Source organism: Suncus etruscus, chromosome 1, assembly GCF_024139225.1.
Source record: "Suncus etruscus isolate mSunEtr1 chromosome 1, mSunEtr1.pri.cur, whole genome shotgun sequence".
Lineage (NCBI taxonomy): Eukaryota > Metazoa > Chordata > Mammalia > Eulipotyphla > Soricidae > Suncus > Suncus etruscus.
In genome coordinates this window covers 72,398,555-72,414,232 of record NC_064848.1, presented here as the reverse complement: position 1 = coordinate 72,414,232, position 15,678 = coordinate 72,398,555, and the positions used below count along the sequence as shown (strand labels likewise).

Here is a 15,678-nt window from a genome sequence, read left to right as displayed (position 1 = left end):
AACTGATGGGAATCAAGTCTTTCTAGGAAGAGGGGTTGGAAAGATTGGAAATGGAAAGAGGTACAATGAGACCTTTTAAATTTTATTCCAAGTACAATAGGAAGCAATTAAAGAGTTTTGAGCAGGAAGGCAACATTACTGCTTTTATAATTTCCAGTACAAGCAAATTAAAAACGTTTAGCTAAAGTAAAAAAAGCTCAAAAAGTGGCAAACTACAATATATCATGATGCTTTTAGAGTAAGTAAAGTATTCCAAAGGAGAAGATAGTCTTCATTAGGAACTTCTGGACCAGATAATATCCTGTTACAGGAATTCTTGCTTTATTAGTTTTATGTACTTATTTTTATATAAACTTAAAAGTAAGAAATCTGGGTATTTTGGGGCCGGAGAGATAGCATAGTGGTAGGATGTTTGCTTGCATGCTGCCGATCTGATTCCTGTCATCCCCTATCTGGTCCCCCAGCCTGCCAGGGGCTATTTCTGTGTGCAGAGCCAGGAGTAACCACTGAGCGTTGCTGAGTGTGGACCCAAAACCAATCAATCAATCAAGTTTAAAAAAGTAAAAATATCTGGGTGGTTCTTTTTTTTTCAATGTTTTTGGCCACAGCTAGTATCTCAGGGCTTACTCCCAGTTCTTGTGGAGCCTAGAGCAGAGGGGACTCATTTTGGTGATTTAAGGCTAACAAAGCTAAGTATCCTTTGGCAAAAATCATCTCTCTCTCTCTTTCACTCTCTCTCTCTATCTCACACACACACACACACACACACACACACACACACACACACACACAGATTTCTCATGGCTCTCAAGGCTTTTTAAAATCATAAACACCACCCCAGGAGACCTGTCCTTAGCAAGATATCTTGTTAGAGCTAAGATAGCAGGAACTGTGGAAAGTCTCCTAGACATTAGCCAATCAGTTTCAAGGAAAATAGAATGAAGTAGCCTTTTGTGCAAAACCCTACATAACTTGCTTGTAGCCCATAGGTGGGTCGCCTTCTGCAAGAGGCGTGCTGGTAGATGGAAATGAAGCATTGCTTTGCTTTGTTTCAATTGTGTGGTCTCTAATTGACTCTGAACCTTATATTCCGTGCTCAAGGATCAGATGGGATACTAGAGATTAAATGTGAGCTAGTCACATGCAAGATAAGCACCTTAACCCCTGTCTTATCTTTCCAGCCCCATATTGGTTACTCCTGGCTCTGAGTTCAGTAATTATTCCTGGTGGTGCTATGGGAACCTATGGGATTCTGGGGATTGAACTCAGGAGCTGCCTGCAAGGCAAACAGCCTGCCTATTGTACTATTGCTCTGGTCCTAAGAATGGACATTTTCTTGCCTTTTTTTGGTCATATGTGTGTCTTTTGTTATAGATTTATCTGTAAGTCCACCTCCTGAAGGATACATAATTTTCCTGGAATTTCCTCACCTTTTCTCCAGTTTGGGATATGGCTACAAAGAACTTACCTATATCTGATTCACAGACTGAAGCCACATGCTAAAAATGACAGAGAGATCAGAGATAGAACAATAAATGGGTATTCCTCTTATGTTGGATGTGGCCAACTGCATTTGACTCAGAGCACAGAGTTAGGAGTAAGCCCTGAGCACTACTGGGTGTGGCCAAAAAAATGAAACAAACAAAAAAATGACACAGTCAAGTTTTAGACATATTTTTGGATTACTTGTGAAGAAGAAATGTCTACATACCCTAGTTTAGTCACTTGCCTTTGTACTATTACAAGAATGAACAAATGTGTTACCTTATTACGTCACTTCTGTGACAATTTTGATTCTGTACAAGTATATTAAAAAGGAATATTAGAAAATGCAAGAATGACTAGAGGAATATGAAGAAGAATGTTTGTTTTGTTGTGAGACCACACCCAGCAGTATTCAGGGATTACTCCTGGCTATGCACTCAGGAATCATTTTTGCACTGTGAGGGGGACCAACCATATGGGATGTCAGGGATTGAATCTGGATTGGCTGCTTGCAATGCAAATGGTGTACTATCTCTCTGTCCCCTGAAGGAGAAAATTTTAAATAAAAGAGAATATGGAACATGCTCAATTGCTGAGCATATTCAAAAACAGAAAATAGAAGGTTGAAAATATAGTAATCAGAGATTTTTTGTTTGTTTTTGTTTTGGAGGGGTCACAACCGGCAGAGCTCAGGGGTCCACTCAGAAATCGCTCCTGGCAGGCACGGGGGAACATATGGGATGCCGGGATTCGAACCACCATCTTTCTGCATGCAAGGCAAACGCTCTACCTCCATGCTATAATCAGAGGTTAAAGGAAAATGAAACAAAGTCTCTGAGGATTAATGAAGTGAGGGAATATAGAGTATTTGAGAAGAAATGACCTTTTATTTTTCTTTTGGTATTTGGGCCACACCTGGTGACGCTCAGGGGTTACTCCTGGCTATGTGCTCAGAAATTGCTTCTGGCTTGGGTGACCATATGGGACACCAGGGGATTGAAACGTAGTCCCTCCTAGATTAGCATGAGCAAGGCAAATGCCCTACCGCTGCGCCACCACTCTGGCCCCAGAAATGACCTTTTATAAAATCAAAATTTTAATTGTACCATTGAGATACACAGTTACAAAGTTGTTCTTTATTGATTTTCAGTCATACAATGTCCAACATCCATCCCCTCACCAGTGCATATTTCCTACCCATCCCTTCAATAGTGACCTTGCTTTCCCAACTGCCTCTATGACAGACAGACATTTTTCTTCTCTCTCTCCTCTTTCTCCTCTCTTTTCTCTCTCCAAGAGAAGACAATAGATGAATATATAAGTAGGTTTGTATACAATATGCCCATAGACAAGCAGATTATATACAATGTATATAATATACAATTTATATACAATAAAATGAATGTTCTTATTTTCTATAGTAAGCATAAAGCATTAGTTGAGACTAGAGCAAGGAAGAACTGGCAGTGAGAATTTCTAGCAGACTAAAAAGTATGAATGCTCACTGCTGAAAAATGATAATGATGAGTAGAAAGCAGAGTGCCTAAATGGATAATCAACAGTTCTGGGAGCTACTGAACTTCCATCAGGTTAAGACAGTTACTCAATTATTGATGGAGATAGGTGGATTAGGTCCATCTAGAGTTGAGATTGCAATAGAAGTGAAGATAAAGGAGAGTTATTTTTTTTTTCAAGTAACAAACCATAGAATTGAGGCTGTGTAGGGAGAAAGGTAAAGACAGAGAATGATAATAAAACTGGAGAAGAAATTGTAAAACTGAAAGCCTATTGTTTATATGAGTATGTAAACTTTATTTTTGTTTTGGGTGGGGTCACACCTGGCAGTGATTTAGGGCTACTTCCAATGTAGTACTTGGAGGTTGCTTCAGGAACCAGGATATACTGGGGATCAAAGCTTAGTCTCCTATATGTGAAATATCTATCTCTCTGACCCAGGAAATAAAAGATTTTGTTGAATAACAGAATGCCTGAATGATTCTGAGGTGGTGGAAAATGTCCAGATCCAGGGAGTAACCATGTATATAAGCTACAGAGAAGTGTGAGGATAATGTCTTAGAGAAGATACGGTAAGATCACAGAGAATAAGGTGAGATTATTTTGTTTTTAAAGTTGAGCAGGAGCTTTTAGTAGAGAAGAAACAGAGGAAGAAAGTAAAAAAGCAGAGTGGGGACAAATGCATAGAGAAAAGAAAGAAAAGTTCAAGACACTAAGGAGACTAGGCCTAATGATATTTTTGTCTTATTTTTTGATGGGGGGGATTTGGGCCACACCTGGTGGCACTCTGGGGTTACACTTGGCTCTATGTTCAGAAATCGTTCCTGGCAGGCTCAGGGGACTACATGGGATGCAGGGGATTGAAGTCCAGCCCAACCTAGCTTGTAAGTGTGCAAGGTAAATGACCTACTGCTGTGCTATCACTTCAGCCCTCTAATGTGATTTTTCAACCATGTCACTTACCACTGAGTTGTACAAAAATTACAAATAATACATATCTCTACTGATTCCTTTTGGAATGAATGGATTGTGAATATGTCAGTCTGTGCTTTTTACAATTCTGGAAAATTTTTAAATATTGTCTCTCCTCTTTTTTCTTTATTTATGCCTTCTAGAATTTCTACTTAGGCCCTCTTAAATATAAATGTTTTAGAGAGAACAGTGAATCAATTTCAATTAATTGAATAAATAATAAAACAGTAATCCATTTCAAATAATTAGAATTTAAATTATTTGTAACTTTATTAGTATGGTTAGATATTAGACATTAATAATTTTGTTCCTTATTTCATTCCAGGTCTCTGATATAACAGAGATTTCTCTTAACATCTTAGAGTACATCTCCATATGTAATACCAAATACACGGAACTTATTTGAATACTTTTTACTTAACCTAATCCAAATTTTTTCAGTTTCAAAATATATTGTCATATACATGTCTTAGAACAAAATAAAATATGCAATCTCTATTAAAATGTGTTAAGAGAGATGCCACAGAGAGCTCCCGAGTTAGTACACATGCTTGGCATTTGACTGCCATATATTATGCAAGGCAAGCTCTGAGCCCCACTGGGCATGGATGGCCCTCCCTCCAAACACGTAAGAGAAAAGAGCCAAGGAGATAGCCCAGGGCTCAGGGAAGTGTACAGAGCGGTTCAAAGCAGCTCAATCCCAGCATCACAGGGCCCTGTCCCATCACTAGAGGGTATATAGTCCTGGACATCCCAGACACAGTATTACTCTAATATTGGCACACTTTCATCAAACCTGGTTGGTCCAGTGTGGTTGTGAATGGTCCTTAGGTACCCTGAACAGTACACAGAAGGTTAAACAATACAGTAAAATATGTAGCTACATTGTAAATCAAAGCAAAAATAAACTTCTTCCAGATAGAGCATTACTTGTAAAGTCTGTGTGTTTAAGGGATTGGCTTACCTATAATGAGTTTATGAAGAATTCCCTTATCGCCATTGATAGCAGCAGCATGAACTTGTGATGCTAATGAAGAACCAGTCAAGAACAAGTTTTCAGACTTATTCATAGTCTTCTCACCATCGGCGGCAACCTTAAGCAATGGTGCAAATGGTAAGGACATGTGGGAATTATTTCTGAAACCTTCCTCATCAGTTCTAAGTGGTTGTGTTATAATTTTGGCTTAACAGAAATATTAATTAGGATTTAAAAAAACACTACAATTGTTAGGGTTGGAGTGATAGTACAATAGGTAGAGTGCTTGCCCTGCATGCAGGCAAACCAGGTTTGATCCCCAGCATCCCATGTGGTCTCCCATGTATCACCAGGAGTGCCAAGCCAGGAGTCAAGTGTGACCCAAAATGCAAATAAATAACACTATGATCCTCATCCTAGAGTTGCCAAACTGTAATGTCTTATACTTGCTATTAGGCAAACCCCTTTCACAAGATGCTCATCTGAAATTGACAGGGTTGGATAAACTTCTGAGACCTTTCTCAGTGGTTAACAGAGGGAACTGAAGGACTGAACAGCTAGCATTAAGAACAGGGCTTCGGGGCCGGAGAGATAGCATGGAGGTAAGGCGTTTGCCTTTCATGCAGAAGGACAGTGGTTTGAATCCCAGCATCCCATATGGTCCCCCGTGCCTGCCAGGGGCAATTTCTGAGCATAAGAGCCAGGAGTAAACTCTAAGTGCGGCTGGGTATGACCCCCCCCCCCAAAAAAAAACAGGGCTCAAAAACCACAGAGGTCTCTAAATTAATACAGGAATTAGATTCCATGTAATCCTATACATTAGAATTGATATTGAATGTAAGCTGGATAATCACAAAATGATTGTGATGTGCGTCAAATTGTTAAGACAAAATTAAGAGACAAAATGACCAAGTTCTTTCTCCTATAACCACAAAAAGAGTGAGTTTTGTGCTGGGGAAATAAAGCAAAAGGGCAGAGCACATGCTTTACAAGTGGTAGGCCCTGAGTTGGATCCCCTAAACTGCATGTTTCTCATCTGCATCTTTCATAGTTCTATTGGGTATAGTCCTAAGCATCACTAGCACCAACCCATCAGTCCTGATAGGTCTCTACTATTTTTTTTGTTGTTGTTGCTTTTGGGTCATACCCAGCAGCGCTCAGGGGTTACTCCTGGCTCTACACTCAGAAATCGCTCCTGGCAGGCTCGGGGGACCATATGGGATGCTGGAATTCGAACCACCGTCCTTCTGCATGCAAGGCAAATGCTCTACCTCCATGCTATCTCTCCAGCCCCGTCTCTACTACTATTGAAGAAATCTTCTAGTTTTTTGTTTTTGGGTCTTTGTCTGTTCTTTGTACTCAGTAGGAAAGTATAATTAGCATATAATATAGGATTTGATCTTAGGATCTTATTTGGAATGTCATAATATCAGTGAGAGTAATCTTATTTCATTAGGGAAATTTTTGTTTTGACTAGTATGCTAGAACCCTCTAGATATGGCTCAACAGAACAGATTACATAAGTTAAAAGCAGTGGGGCCAGAGTGATAACACTGTGGGTAGGTCAATTGCCTTGCATGTGGACAATCTGAGTTTGACCCCTGGCATCCCATATAGTGCCCTCAAGCCTACTAGGAGTGATTTCTGAGTACAGAGCAAGGAGTAACCTGAGTGCTGCCAGGTGTGATCCAAAATACAAAGGAGTGTTAAAAGCAGAGTCTGGATAGTCAGAAACACAGGCAGCAGGAAGAATTCAAGTATCAAAAAAGAGGGTATCAGCATCTGTGATCTTAAGTTTCTTTCCTGAATTTAAGATGATCCATTACTCCATCTAAGGTGCAGTGTTGCCAGCCTACAAAGACCAGGGAGTTAACAAGCCTAAGAAACAGAGACTCATGGGATCATGGTGAATTGAACCATGAAGATGGTTAAAGATAAATAACACTGAAGAAAGATAAATAACCCACAGCTAACAGTTGTTGGCGACTGGTGAGCATTGTAGTTCACTGTGTCCATTAGCCGAGTTATCATGTTCAATCTACAGGACATTGTGGCTCCACAAAATAAATTCATTATAATTCCTGAGCCAGCCCTTATGTGGTAATGTCAAGAATTATTGGCCCAATTTCTGCCTTAAATTGAAAGTATGTGTGAATGTGTGTGTGAGAGAGATAGGGCACCAATGCCCAAATGTGCTAGGTCTTTCTCCCAGTGGTATTGGGAGGATCGTGCAGTGCCCAATGGAACCTGGGCCTACCTCATGTAAAGCATGAGAGCTCTACCTTTTGAGTTCTCTCTCTGACCTAGAAGTATTTTCTTTTTTTTTTTTTTTTGTGGGTCACACTTGGCAGTGCTCAGGGGTTTTTCCTGGCTCCAGGCTCAGAAATTGCTCCTGGCAGGCACGGGGGACCATATGGGATGCCGGGATTCGAACCGATGACCTTCTGCATGAAAGGTAAATGCCTTACCTCCATGCTATCTCTCTGGCCCCTAGAAGTATTTTCTTAATTTTGGCAAAGGTCAGTTCTCTATTTTACTGACAATTTGACATGCTTGAAAAAAAATCAGTGTTGTGAGAAACTACAGTCACTGCCAAGCATGTCTGTTATGTCAGAAAAAACATTTTCTTAGAGTTATATTAAAGTTGCTTGAAAGAAGCTACAAAGGGAGGGTAGAGATGGCAGTACAGATCAGGAGTAACTGTCCTTGGGCACGAGGCCCAGTTCTGTTAATAAGCAGTATGCCCTTAGCCTATTTGAGCTCTCTAGTTTTCTGTAACTATGAAAAATTAAAAAGATACACCATGTTTATCTGGTGGAGTGCCAAATAGGATCTCGGCACTGTTCTCAGCTCTAATATGTGCCATTTCAGATTCTTAGTGATAAGTCACACGAGTCATGAAAAAAATCTCTTCACACCCTTTGAAAAACACTAAAAATTTGCCAGCAGTTATATGAATTTTTACATACTATACCCCAATCCTTAGCATTTAGAATAGGTAGTTACCACCAGTGTTGAGTAAATGTTGACTGAAAAGTTACAAGCTGAATGCTAAGTCCAAAGGGTGAGCAGGATCAAAGTTTAACTTCTAGGAGAAATGGGTTTATAAGTCTCTGTCTTTTAATCAGAAAACCTCCCTTCCCCCATCTCTTCTGTTAAGTGGAAGCAGTATACCACCCAGATAAGCAAGCTAAACAGGGAAAGATCTAATTAGCAGTCCTGGCTAACCACTAATTTGGTCATCCTAGGAAAAGCAATTAGGGCTCTTTTTTCTTTCATTCTTTGGTTCTCTTCCTTCCTTCCTTTTGTTTATTCTCAAATATATACCTTTAGCACTATTTTATTTTGTTAAAAAATCTTTATAGATTAAAAACAAAAGCCACTTTATTAATTGCCAAGTGCTAATAAAAGGCAAAGGTATCATCATCCTTAATTACAAAACAAGCTCCTGTAATAATAAAGGCGCTAATAATTCTAACGGTGCAAAAACCAGAGGCGCTGTGGTCAAGAAAAGGCAGAGGCATTGTGACTGAAGGTTGGCGGTCTGGAAAGATTCCAGAGTTGGCGACGTTTTCGAGATGCAGTTAAGAGAAAAGGTGGGTAAGGTCATTCCAGACGGAAAGTGGCGGGCAGTAGGAAGAACCCCAAAAGGACAGAAAGGGGGTACTTTAGTAGTAGTGCCTATGCAAGCAGCTTGCTGATCGAAGAGGTGCTAGATAGAGCTCATGGGAGCCGGGTTGTTATCTTCAACTTCGTGGCTGATTTCGTAATTAATCCGGGATGAGTGAGCCACCGACATTCGGGGCGTCTTTTGCTCATTGAACTTTTTCCATAGACAACTTCCCAGGCCAGAACCGGAGCGCACATAGACACAATTCTGGATTAGGGGTCACCGCCTCATTCCAGGAGGCCCAGAGAAGTGACTATTCGGGTTGCTTCGAGTTTTTATTTCCCCTTCCATCCCCCAGCCTTCCCTCCCTCCCCAAGGCAGGAATTAGTAGTGCAAATAGAAGAGGCAGCAGGCGGGAAGGCCAGGCCAGGAGGGCTCCGAGTGTGGCCAGCAGGAGCAAGGGCAGAAGGGATCGATGCGAGCCTCCCCTGCCAGTCCCCTCCTCTCCTCTCCTCTCCTACTCACCCTCGCCTCCTCCAGGACTCACGTCCCGGGGGCGGCCCCAGGAGGCACCCCCACTGAGCCGCCCCTCCCGCCAGGTGAGTGAGGACCCTACATCCGGCAGGGCGACCACCCCCAAAAGGGCTGAAACGTGCCTAGCAGCCCCCTCGCAAGGCCGATCGGAGCTTGAGCAGCGCAGTCCTCTGGGAATTGTAGTCCCCCCGGGCTCTTAAAGCGAGTCGCCCTCCGCCTTATTTAACCCAGAGGGCCTCGCGCAGAGAGGACTTTGGCGAACCCGAACCGAGAGGATGCTGGGAAATGGAGTTTTAATCGGCCCAGAACGTGTCCGTCCGGGGGAGGCGCGGGACTACATTTCCCGGCGTGCACCCGGAGGGGCCGGACCCGGAAGTGAGGGCTGAGAGGCCCTCTCTGGAAGTTGTACCGGTGTTCGCCGCTGGAGCTCCGGGTCGAGAGGACGAGGTGCCACAGCCGGGAGGAGCCTCCGCTGCCGACCGTCGGCACCCGGAGCCCAGCCCAGCCCTTTTCCTTCCTTCACCCGACCCTGACCCGGTCAGTCCCAGCCGCCCACGCTGGTCCTTGCCGCGGCCGCCGGCGTCACCATGAATCCCGCCGCCTTCCTCTCCTTACCCGACCTCAGATGCTCCCTGCTGCTCCTGGTGAGTGAAGGAATGACAGACGGACTCCGGGAAGGATGCACGGGGGCCTCTCGCCGTGGCCGGGTGGGATGCCGCGGTGCTTGCAGCCCGCTTGCCTCCTTCTCCTTTTCCTGGCCCCGGTGGCGGGGAAATGAATGCATGCATCTTCTCCGTGGCTGGGGGCATCGCTCAAAGCCCTCTTTCCCAGGCCCGGGTTGTGTTGAGGCCTGAGAAGCCTGGTCTGGAGGTGGTGGCGAAGCGGAGGGAGGAGGGAGCAAACCCAGTGAAGCCCGAGCCTGAAGCAGATCGGGTGGGTAGGTATTTTGGGGGGAGAGAAGTGGGGGAGAGTCGGGGCCGGGATGGGAACTCTGTCTGCTCAACACCGGGTTGCTTGTGCAGTCTGGAAGATGCTCGGACCTGGCGTCCGTGTGCATTCGGATTCGGGATCCCAGGCCCTCTCGGGAGGAGGCGGGGAAGGCGGACCGTGGCCGGGCTCGTGCGAGGCTGGCCCCCCTCCTGGCCCGGGCGAGCGGTGCTCGGGTCCGCAGAGCCCGGTGTTGTGGCTCGATGCGATTGGCTGCAAACCCGGAACTGGAGTCCGGCTCCCTGTCCTGGAGAGAGAGTGGGGGTGCGAAGAAGGCTGGATGGGGGTGGTGGTGGTGGTGGTGAAGGATGCACTTTCCTGGAAGCCTCCGCTTAGGACTGCTGTGCACCCTCTCTCTAAATTGCAGCAGGCGTCTTAAGTGGCCGGGATGTGGGCCAGGCTGCTTTCTGCCTTAAGCTCCCGCACCAAGCCCAGCGCCAGCCCATCTTATGTAAAGGGACCAGGGACCGTGTGTCTGGCCCTCCTGCCCCGCCTCCTGGGTCCTTCTGCTCTTGAGCATCTTGAGTGTGCAACCTGTGTGAACTCTGGGCTGGCATCAGGTTGAATTAAGTGCTCATGCCCTCTGGCAGTAAAGAAGCAAGAATCACTCCTCGTTGGGAGATAGTTGGATGAGACTGTAGTTGCTTTGACGGTGGCAGAGTTTTCCAAATGTCCAGCTCTCCATTGAGCCCTGTTAAATCAAAACCACTTCACAGTTTTAAGAATCATTATTAAGTAATTCACTTTAAGCCTTCGAGATGTTTCCAGGAAGAACTGCTGGGTTTCTTGACTTAAAATAATTATTCCAACCGTATCATACAGGGGTCCTCAAACTTTTTAAACAGGGGGCCAGTTCACTGTCCCTCAGACCATTGGATGGTCTGACTATAGTAAAAACAAAACTTATGAACGAATTCTTATGCACACTGCATATATCTTATTTTGCAATGAAGAAACAAAACAGATACAAATACAGTATGTGGCCCGCGGGCCATAGTTTGAGGACCACTGAGCCTGTGCAGGTTTTTATGATTGGGATAGTTTCTCTCTCTCTTTCTCTCCTTACCCCCTCCTTCCCTTTCTCTCCCCCTCCTCTCTTTACCTCCCCCCCTCCAACTCTACTTCTGTCCCATGTTCTCCTAGCCCTCACCTCTCTTCTTCCTCCTTTTGTAATTTGCAAGTATTTGTAAAAGCCATTTGTGGTACTTTGGTTTTTCAGAGGAAAAGTACTTTAAAAAAAATAGAGGATGTGAAAAGTCTTTTGAGCATTAAAACGTACATGTAAACACGATAAAATTAAATTATAACGTTTTTTATTGCACTTAAAATTATACAGTCTCATCAAATGACATCTGTATAAAGAAAAGTAGTAATTTTATTATATAATTTGCTTTTCCCTTCTGGAAAAGATCAGGAGTGGTCCCTATGTGCAGAACCAGGAGTTCTGAGTACTGGTAGGTGTTCACACTCGCCCTCCCCCCGCACAAAAAGAGTACAAGATACTGTTATTTTTTTTTTACTTATATGTAAAACGGCTTGAATTATGAATTGTCTGCCTGAAATTATTTTTGTTACTGAAAAATACAAATTAAAATATTGGGGAAAAATTGAAATACTGAATAGAACACACAGCATTAGATGCACTTTCCTGGAATAGTGTACTTAGGTTTTGGCTACGTTTAAGAAGAAAAAAGTTGGGACCGGAGAGATAGCATGGAGGTAGGGCGTTTGCCTTACATGCAGAAGGGTGGTGTTTGAATCCCGGCATCCCTTATGGTCCCGCAAGCCTGCCAGGAGCGATTTCTGAGTGTAGAACCAGGAGTCACCCTTGAGCGCTGTCGGGTGTGACCCAAAAACCAAGGGAAAAAAAAAAAAAAAGAAGAGGAAGAAGAAGAAGAAAGTTTGTTTTAAATAGCTAGTACTTTTGAGGCAAGAGTGGCTAGGGTACTTTGCTTGTACCCAGCCAACTGGGTTTGATCCCCTGCACCCCAGATGGCCCCCTCAGCACTTCCAGGAGTGATCCTGAGCATAAAGTCAGGGGTAAGACCTGAGCATCACTGGGTTGGGGTAGCCCTAGAACATAACAAAATATCTTGTACTTTCATAGAAAAATCTCAAATCCTAAAAGCATAAAATTTTTTTCTTAATAATCCAAGAATCTAATATTTATTGTTTATCTAATGTAGAGGAACTTCTTAGAAGATATTTAAAGGGTTCTAGTAAAGAATAATAATGGACTGGGAAGTATAGCTCAAGAAGCTTAATAAACCAGAATTACAAGTTAAACAAGATATAATTTGAACATGGTGCTTACCAAGTTATTTTTAATAATCATATATTAGCAAATATTTATAGGACATGTCTAAATCACAATTTGAGTTGCTTACCTATTTGGAATTATGTTCTTGGAACCAGCTGACTCAGTAAACCACTTTTGTCCTTATATCTTCTCTAATGTATTTTGGGGGGGGGGAGTTTTGAGTTTAGGGTCACATCTGGCAGCACTCAGGGGTTACTCCTGGCTCTATGCTCAGAAATCACCCCTGGTAGGCACAGGGGACCACATGGGATGCCAGGACTCGAACCACCATCCTTCTGCATGAAAGACAAATGCCATACTTCCATGCTATCTCTCCGGCCCCTCTAATGTATTTTCTACCTTTTGCATCCAACTTCTTTATACTTCACGTTTATTCCTCCCCAGGCTCAGCCATTCAGTATCCAAGGTCCTATCTAGATGTGACCATAATATTTTTTATAGTATAGCATCCCCTAGGGTTGGAGAGAGAGTTCAGTGGGCTCAGCACATGTAAAGGGTTCCATTCCATCCCCAGTACCATCAGAAGTGAGTCCTGAGCACAGGTAGCTAGACGTAGCCCTTGAACACCCCAGTGTATTTTCCCAAATAAACAGCAAAGAAGATATGAGAAGATAGTTCATATTGCTAAAGTGAAAGCTTTGTGTGCAGGAACATTGCATTTGATTTCCAGTACCAGATGGTATATAATTCTCAGCACATGTATGTATAATTATAATTCTGTATGTGCACATATATAAATAAACGTTTATATATGTATAGATATGTAAAGCCAGGGTCTTGGAGAATGAGTTTTTTTTTTCAAGTTTTCCTTAAGAAATATCCCATACCTTTAAGTTATTTTTAAGCTATTCAAATTACAAGATGTTCTGAATAAAGTGAGGTAGTTCCTCTGATTTTAGATAAACCATTAAGAAGAATTTAAATAGTCTGGCAAGTGAAATGAAGTCATAATTCTCCTGATATTGTATATTGTTTCTGTCATGGTTTGAGTTGATCTCTTAGAAATTTGATTACAGCTTTGGGCCCGGAGAGATAGCACAGTGGCTTTTGCCTTGCAAGCAGCTGATCCAGGACCAAAGGTGTTTGGTTCGAATCCCGATGTCCCATATGGTCCCCCGTGAGTGCCTGCCAGGAGCTATTTCTGAGCAGACAGCCAGGAGTAACCCCTGAGCATCGCCAGGTGTGGCCCAAAAACCAAAAAAAAAAAAAAAAAAAAAGAAATTTGATTACAGCTTTAGTTCTGAATGTAATCTGTGCTCCATAACTATTCATATTTTCTGGATATTTTATTATGGGAGATGACAGTTATTCTCTGCTGAAGCTTTATGTGTCTACTATTTGTGTTAGGAAATGGCTTTCCAGTTGTGCTTGTATAAGAGGCAACACCTGATCAGATTTATCTTGGCATCATCTTTTTATTTCATTTTTTGAAAATCATTACATGGCAGATAATAGGATGAGTTATGGGAACATTTATCATTCCTAATGAAAGAATTGATATTCAATTAGCTCTTTTTTTTTTTGCTTACCTTTGAAATGTGTTTATTCAGTATTGAGAGCATTGATTTTTCTTAAATTATTTTTAGCAGTTTTCTTTTTTTATTAAAGCACTGTAATTTTTAAAGTTATTCATAGTGGAATTTTAAATGTGCAATATTCTAGTACTGATGTCACCACAGGTGTTAATTTCCCACCACCTATGTCATCAGATTCCTTCCCAAACCCTTTCACTCTACTCCACCTTGCCATCCTGACAGGTACCTTTTAAGTTTAGTTGTTAAAGTTTGGGTCTCATGATTTCAGTGTTGTTGACTCTGGTTTGAATATTAAACTCTGTCATTCCTTAACACCACCGATGTATCTGAATTTCCTTGACCTTTGTGGTATTTCTCATTTGTTTTTCTCTTCTTCCTCTCCACTCTGTTTCTTTCTTTCTCCTCCCTATGCTCTCTTAGCAGTTGTTGTTTGTTTGCAATTATCATTTCTTTATTAGTTGAATACAAGATTTTGAAAAGGTCAGATAGAGAAATTAGACTAAATTAGAATAAAATTGATATATTCTAAATAACCTTTTCTGTGGTTCTAAAGAGTAGGTAAAATTCCATTTTATTTACTTGATTGATGATATTTTCTCATTAATCTTTTGATAATTATATTTACATAGAATAAGCTGTTACTAACTCAAAGGTTTGGATAAAGCTTTTACCATTGTTTCTTCTGATTTGTTCAATATGTATTGGACTTAAGAATAAGTTTGCTGGGACCGGCGCGGTGGCACAATTAGTAGGGCATTTGCCTTGCACGCACTAACATAGGACGGACTGAAGTTCAGTCCTCCCATATGGTCCCCCAAGCCAGGATTGATTTCTGAGCGCATAGCCAGAAGTAGCCTGAGTGTCACCGAGTGTGCCCAAAAACAAAAACAACAACAAAAAAGAATGTTTGCTTAGTTTTGGATACTGAGTAAGTTATCGAACTAAATGAACTCTAATAAAAGTTACAGCCTGAGGGCTGGAAAGATAGGACAGGTTTCTTGCCTTACATGTAGCTATCTGTGTTCAATTCCTGGTGCCACATGTAATTCCTTGAATCCCTCTATGAGTAATCTCTGAGTGCAGAGCAGGCGTGAGCCCTCAGCACCGCAAGATGTGCTTCCTATCCCTCTAATTACTATGTAGGAGATCCTGGTTTAATTTTTGTTATCACTTGGAACACTAGCCAGGAATAGTCCCTGAGCATCTCTAGGTATAGCATAAATTACCTGCCCCAACCCCTTCCCACATTACAAATAGTTTTAAAATAAATGCAGTAGAATATTCATATCTCTTTTTTGTTTGTTTGTTTTTGGTCCACACCCGCTGATGCTCAGGAATTACTCCTGGCTATGTGCTTAGAAATCATTCCAAGCCAGACGCCTGACTGCTAGTGCCACAGCTCCCTTCCCTCAGATTATCTCTTACTGAAAATACAGGTCTCATTTTTTTAAAGTACTTATGGGAGATGTAGAAGAAGTTCAGGTGGGTTTGTTATCCATTTGTATGACTTATCATAGAACACTGGTTGATTTAAAACATAGTTACTCATTAGAATCGGATAGGTAGCTTAATAAAATGATGCCACCTAGCTTCTTAAAGTGAAGGTTGTGAGCCATCACAGAATGTGAAGATTGTTTAAAAATAATTGATTTTTTTGTGCTCAGGGATCACTCCTGGCTGTTTCCAGGGAGCAATATGTGGTGCAGAAATCAAACCTGGGTCAACTGCATATAAGGCAAGTAGT

At 42.3% G+C, this 15,678-nt stretch overlaps 2 protein-coding genes across 2 annotated transcripts in view; one reads left to right on the top strand and one right to left on the bottom strand.

Moving 5' to 3' along the window:
- INVS (inversin) overlaps window positions 1-9,214 on the bottom strand; it is a 162,985-nt gene extending 153,771 nt beyond the window's left edge. The window contains exons 1-2 of the mRNA XM_049770024.1: window positions 9,084-9,214; window positions 4,937-5,066 (exon numbers count right to left, since the gene is read on the bottom strand). Coding sequence (XP_049625981.1) covers window positions 4,937-5,042 — 106 coding nt within the window. The 5' untranslated portion in view covers window positions 5,043-5,066; window positions 9,084-9,214. The remainder of the gene's footprint in view (window positions 1-4,936; window positions 5,067-9,083) is intronic.
- Window positions 9,215-9,490: 276 nt separating this feature from the next.
- ERP44 (endoplasmic reticulum protein 44) overlaps window positions 9,491-15,678 on the top strand; it is a 91,541-nt gene continuing 85,353 nt past the window's right edge. The window contains 1 exon segment of the mRNA XM_049770262.1: window positions 9,491-9,736. Within this exon segment, the coding sequence (XP_049626219.1) occupies window positions 9,680-9,736 (57 nt within the window). The 5' untranslated portion in view covers window positions 9,491-9,679.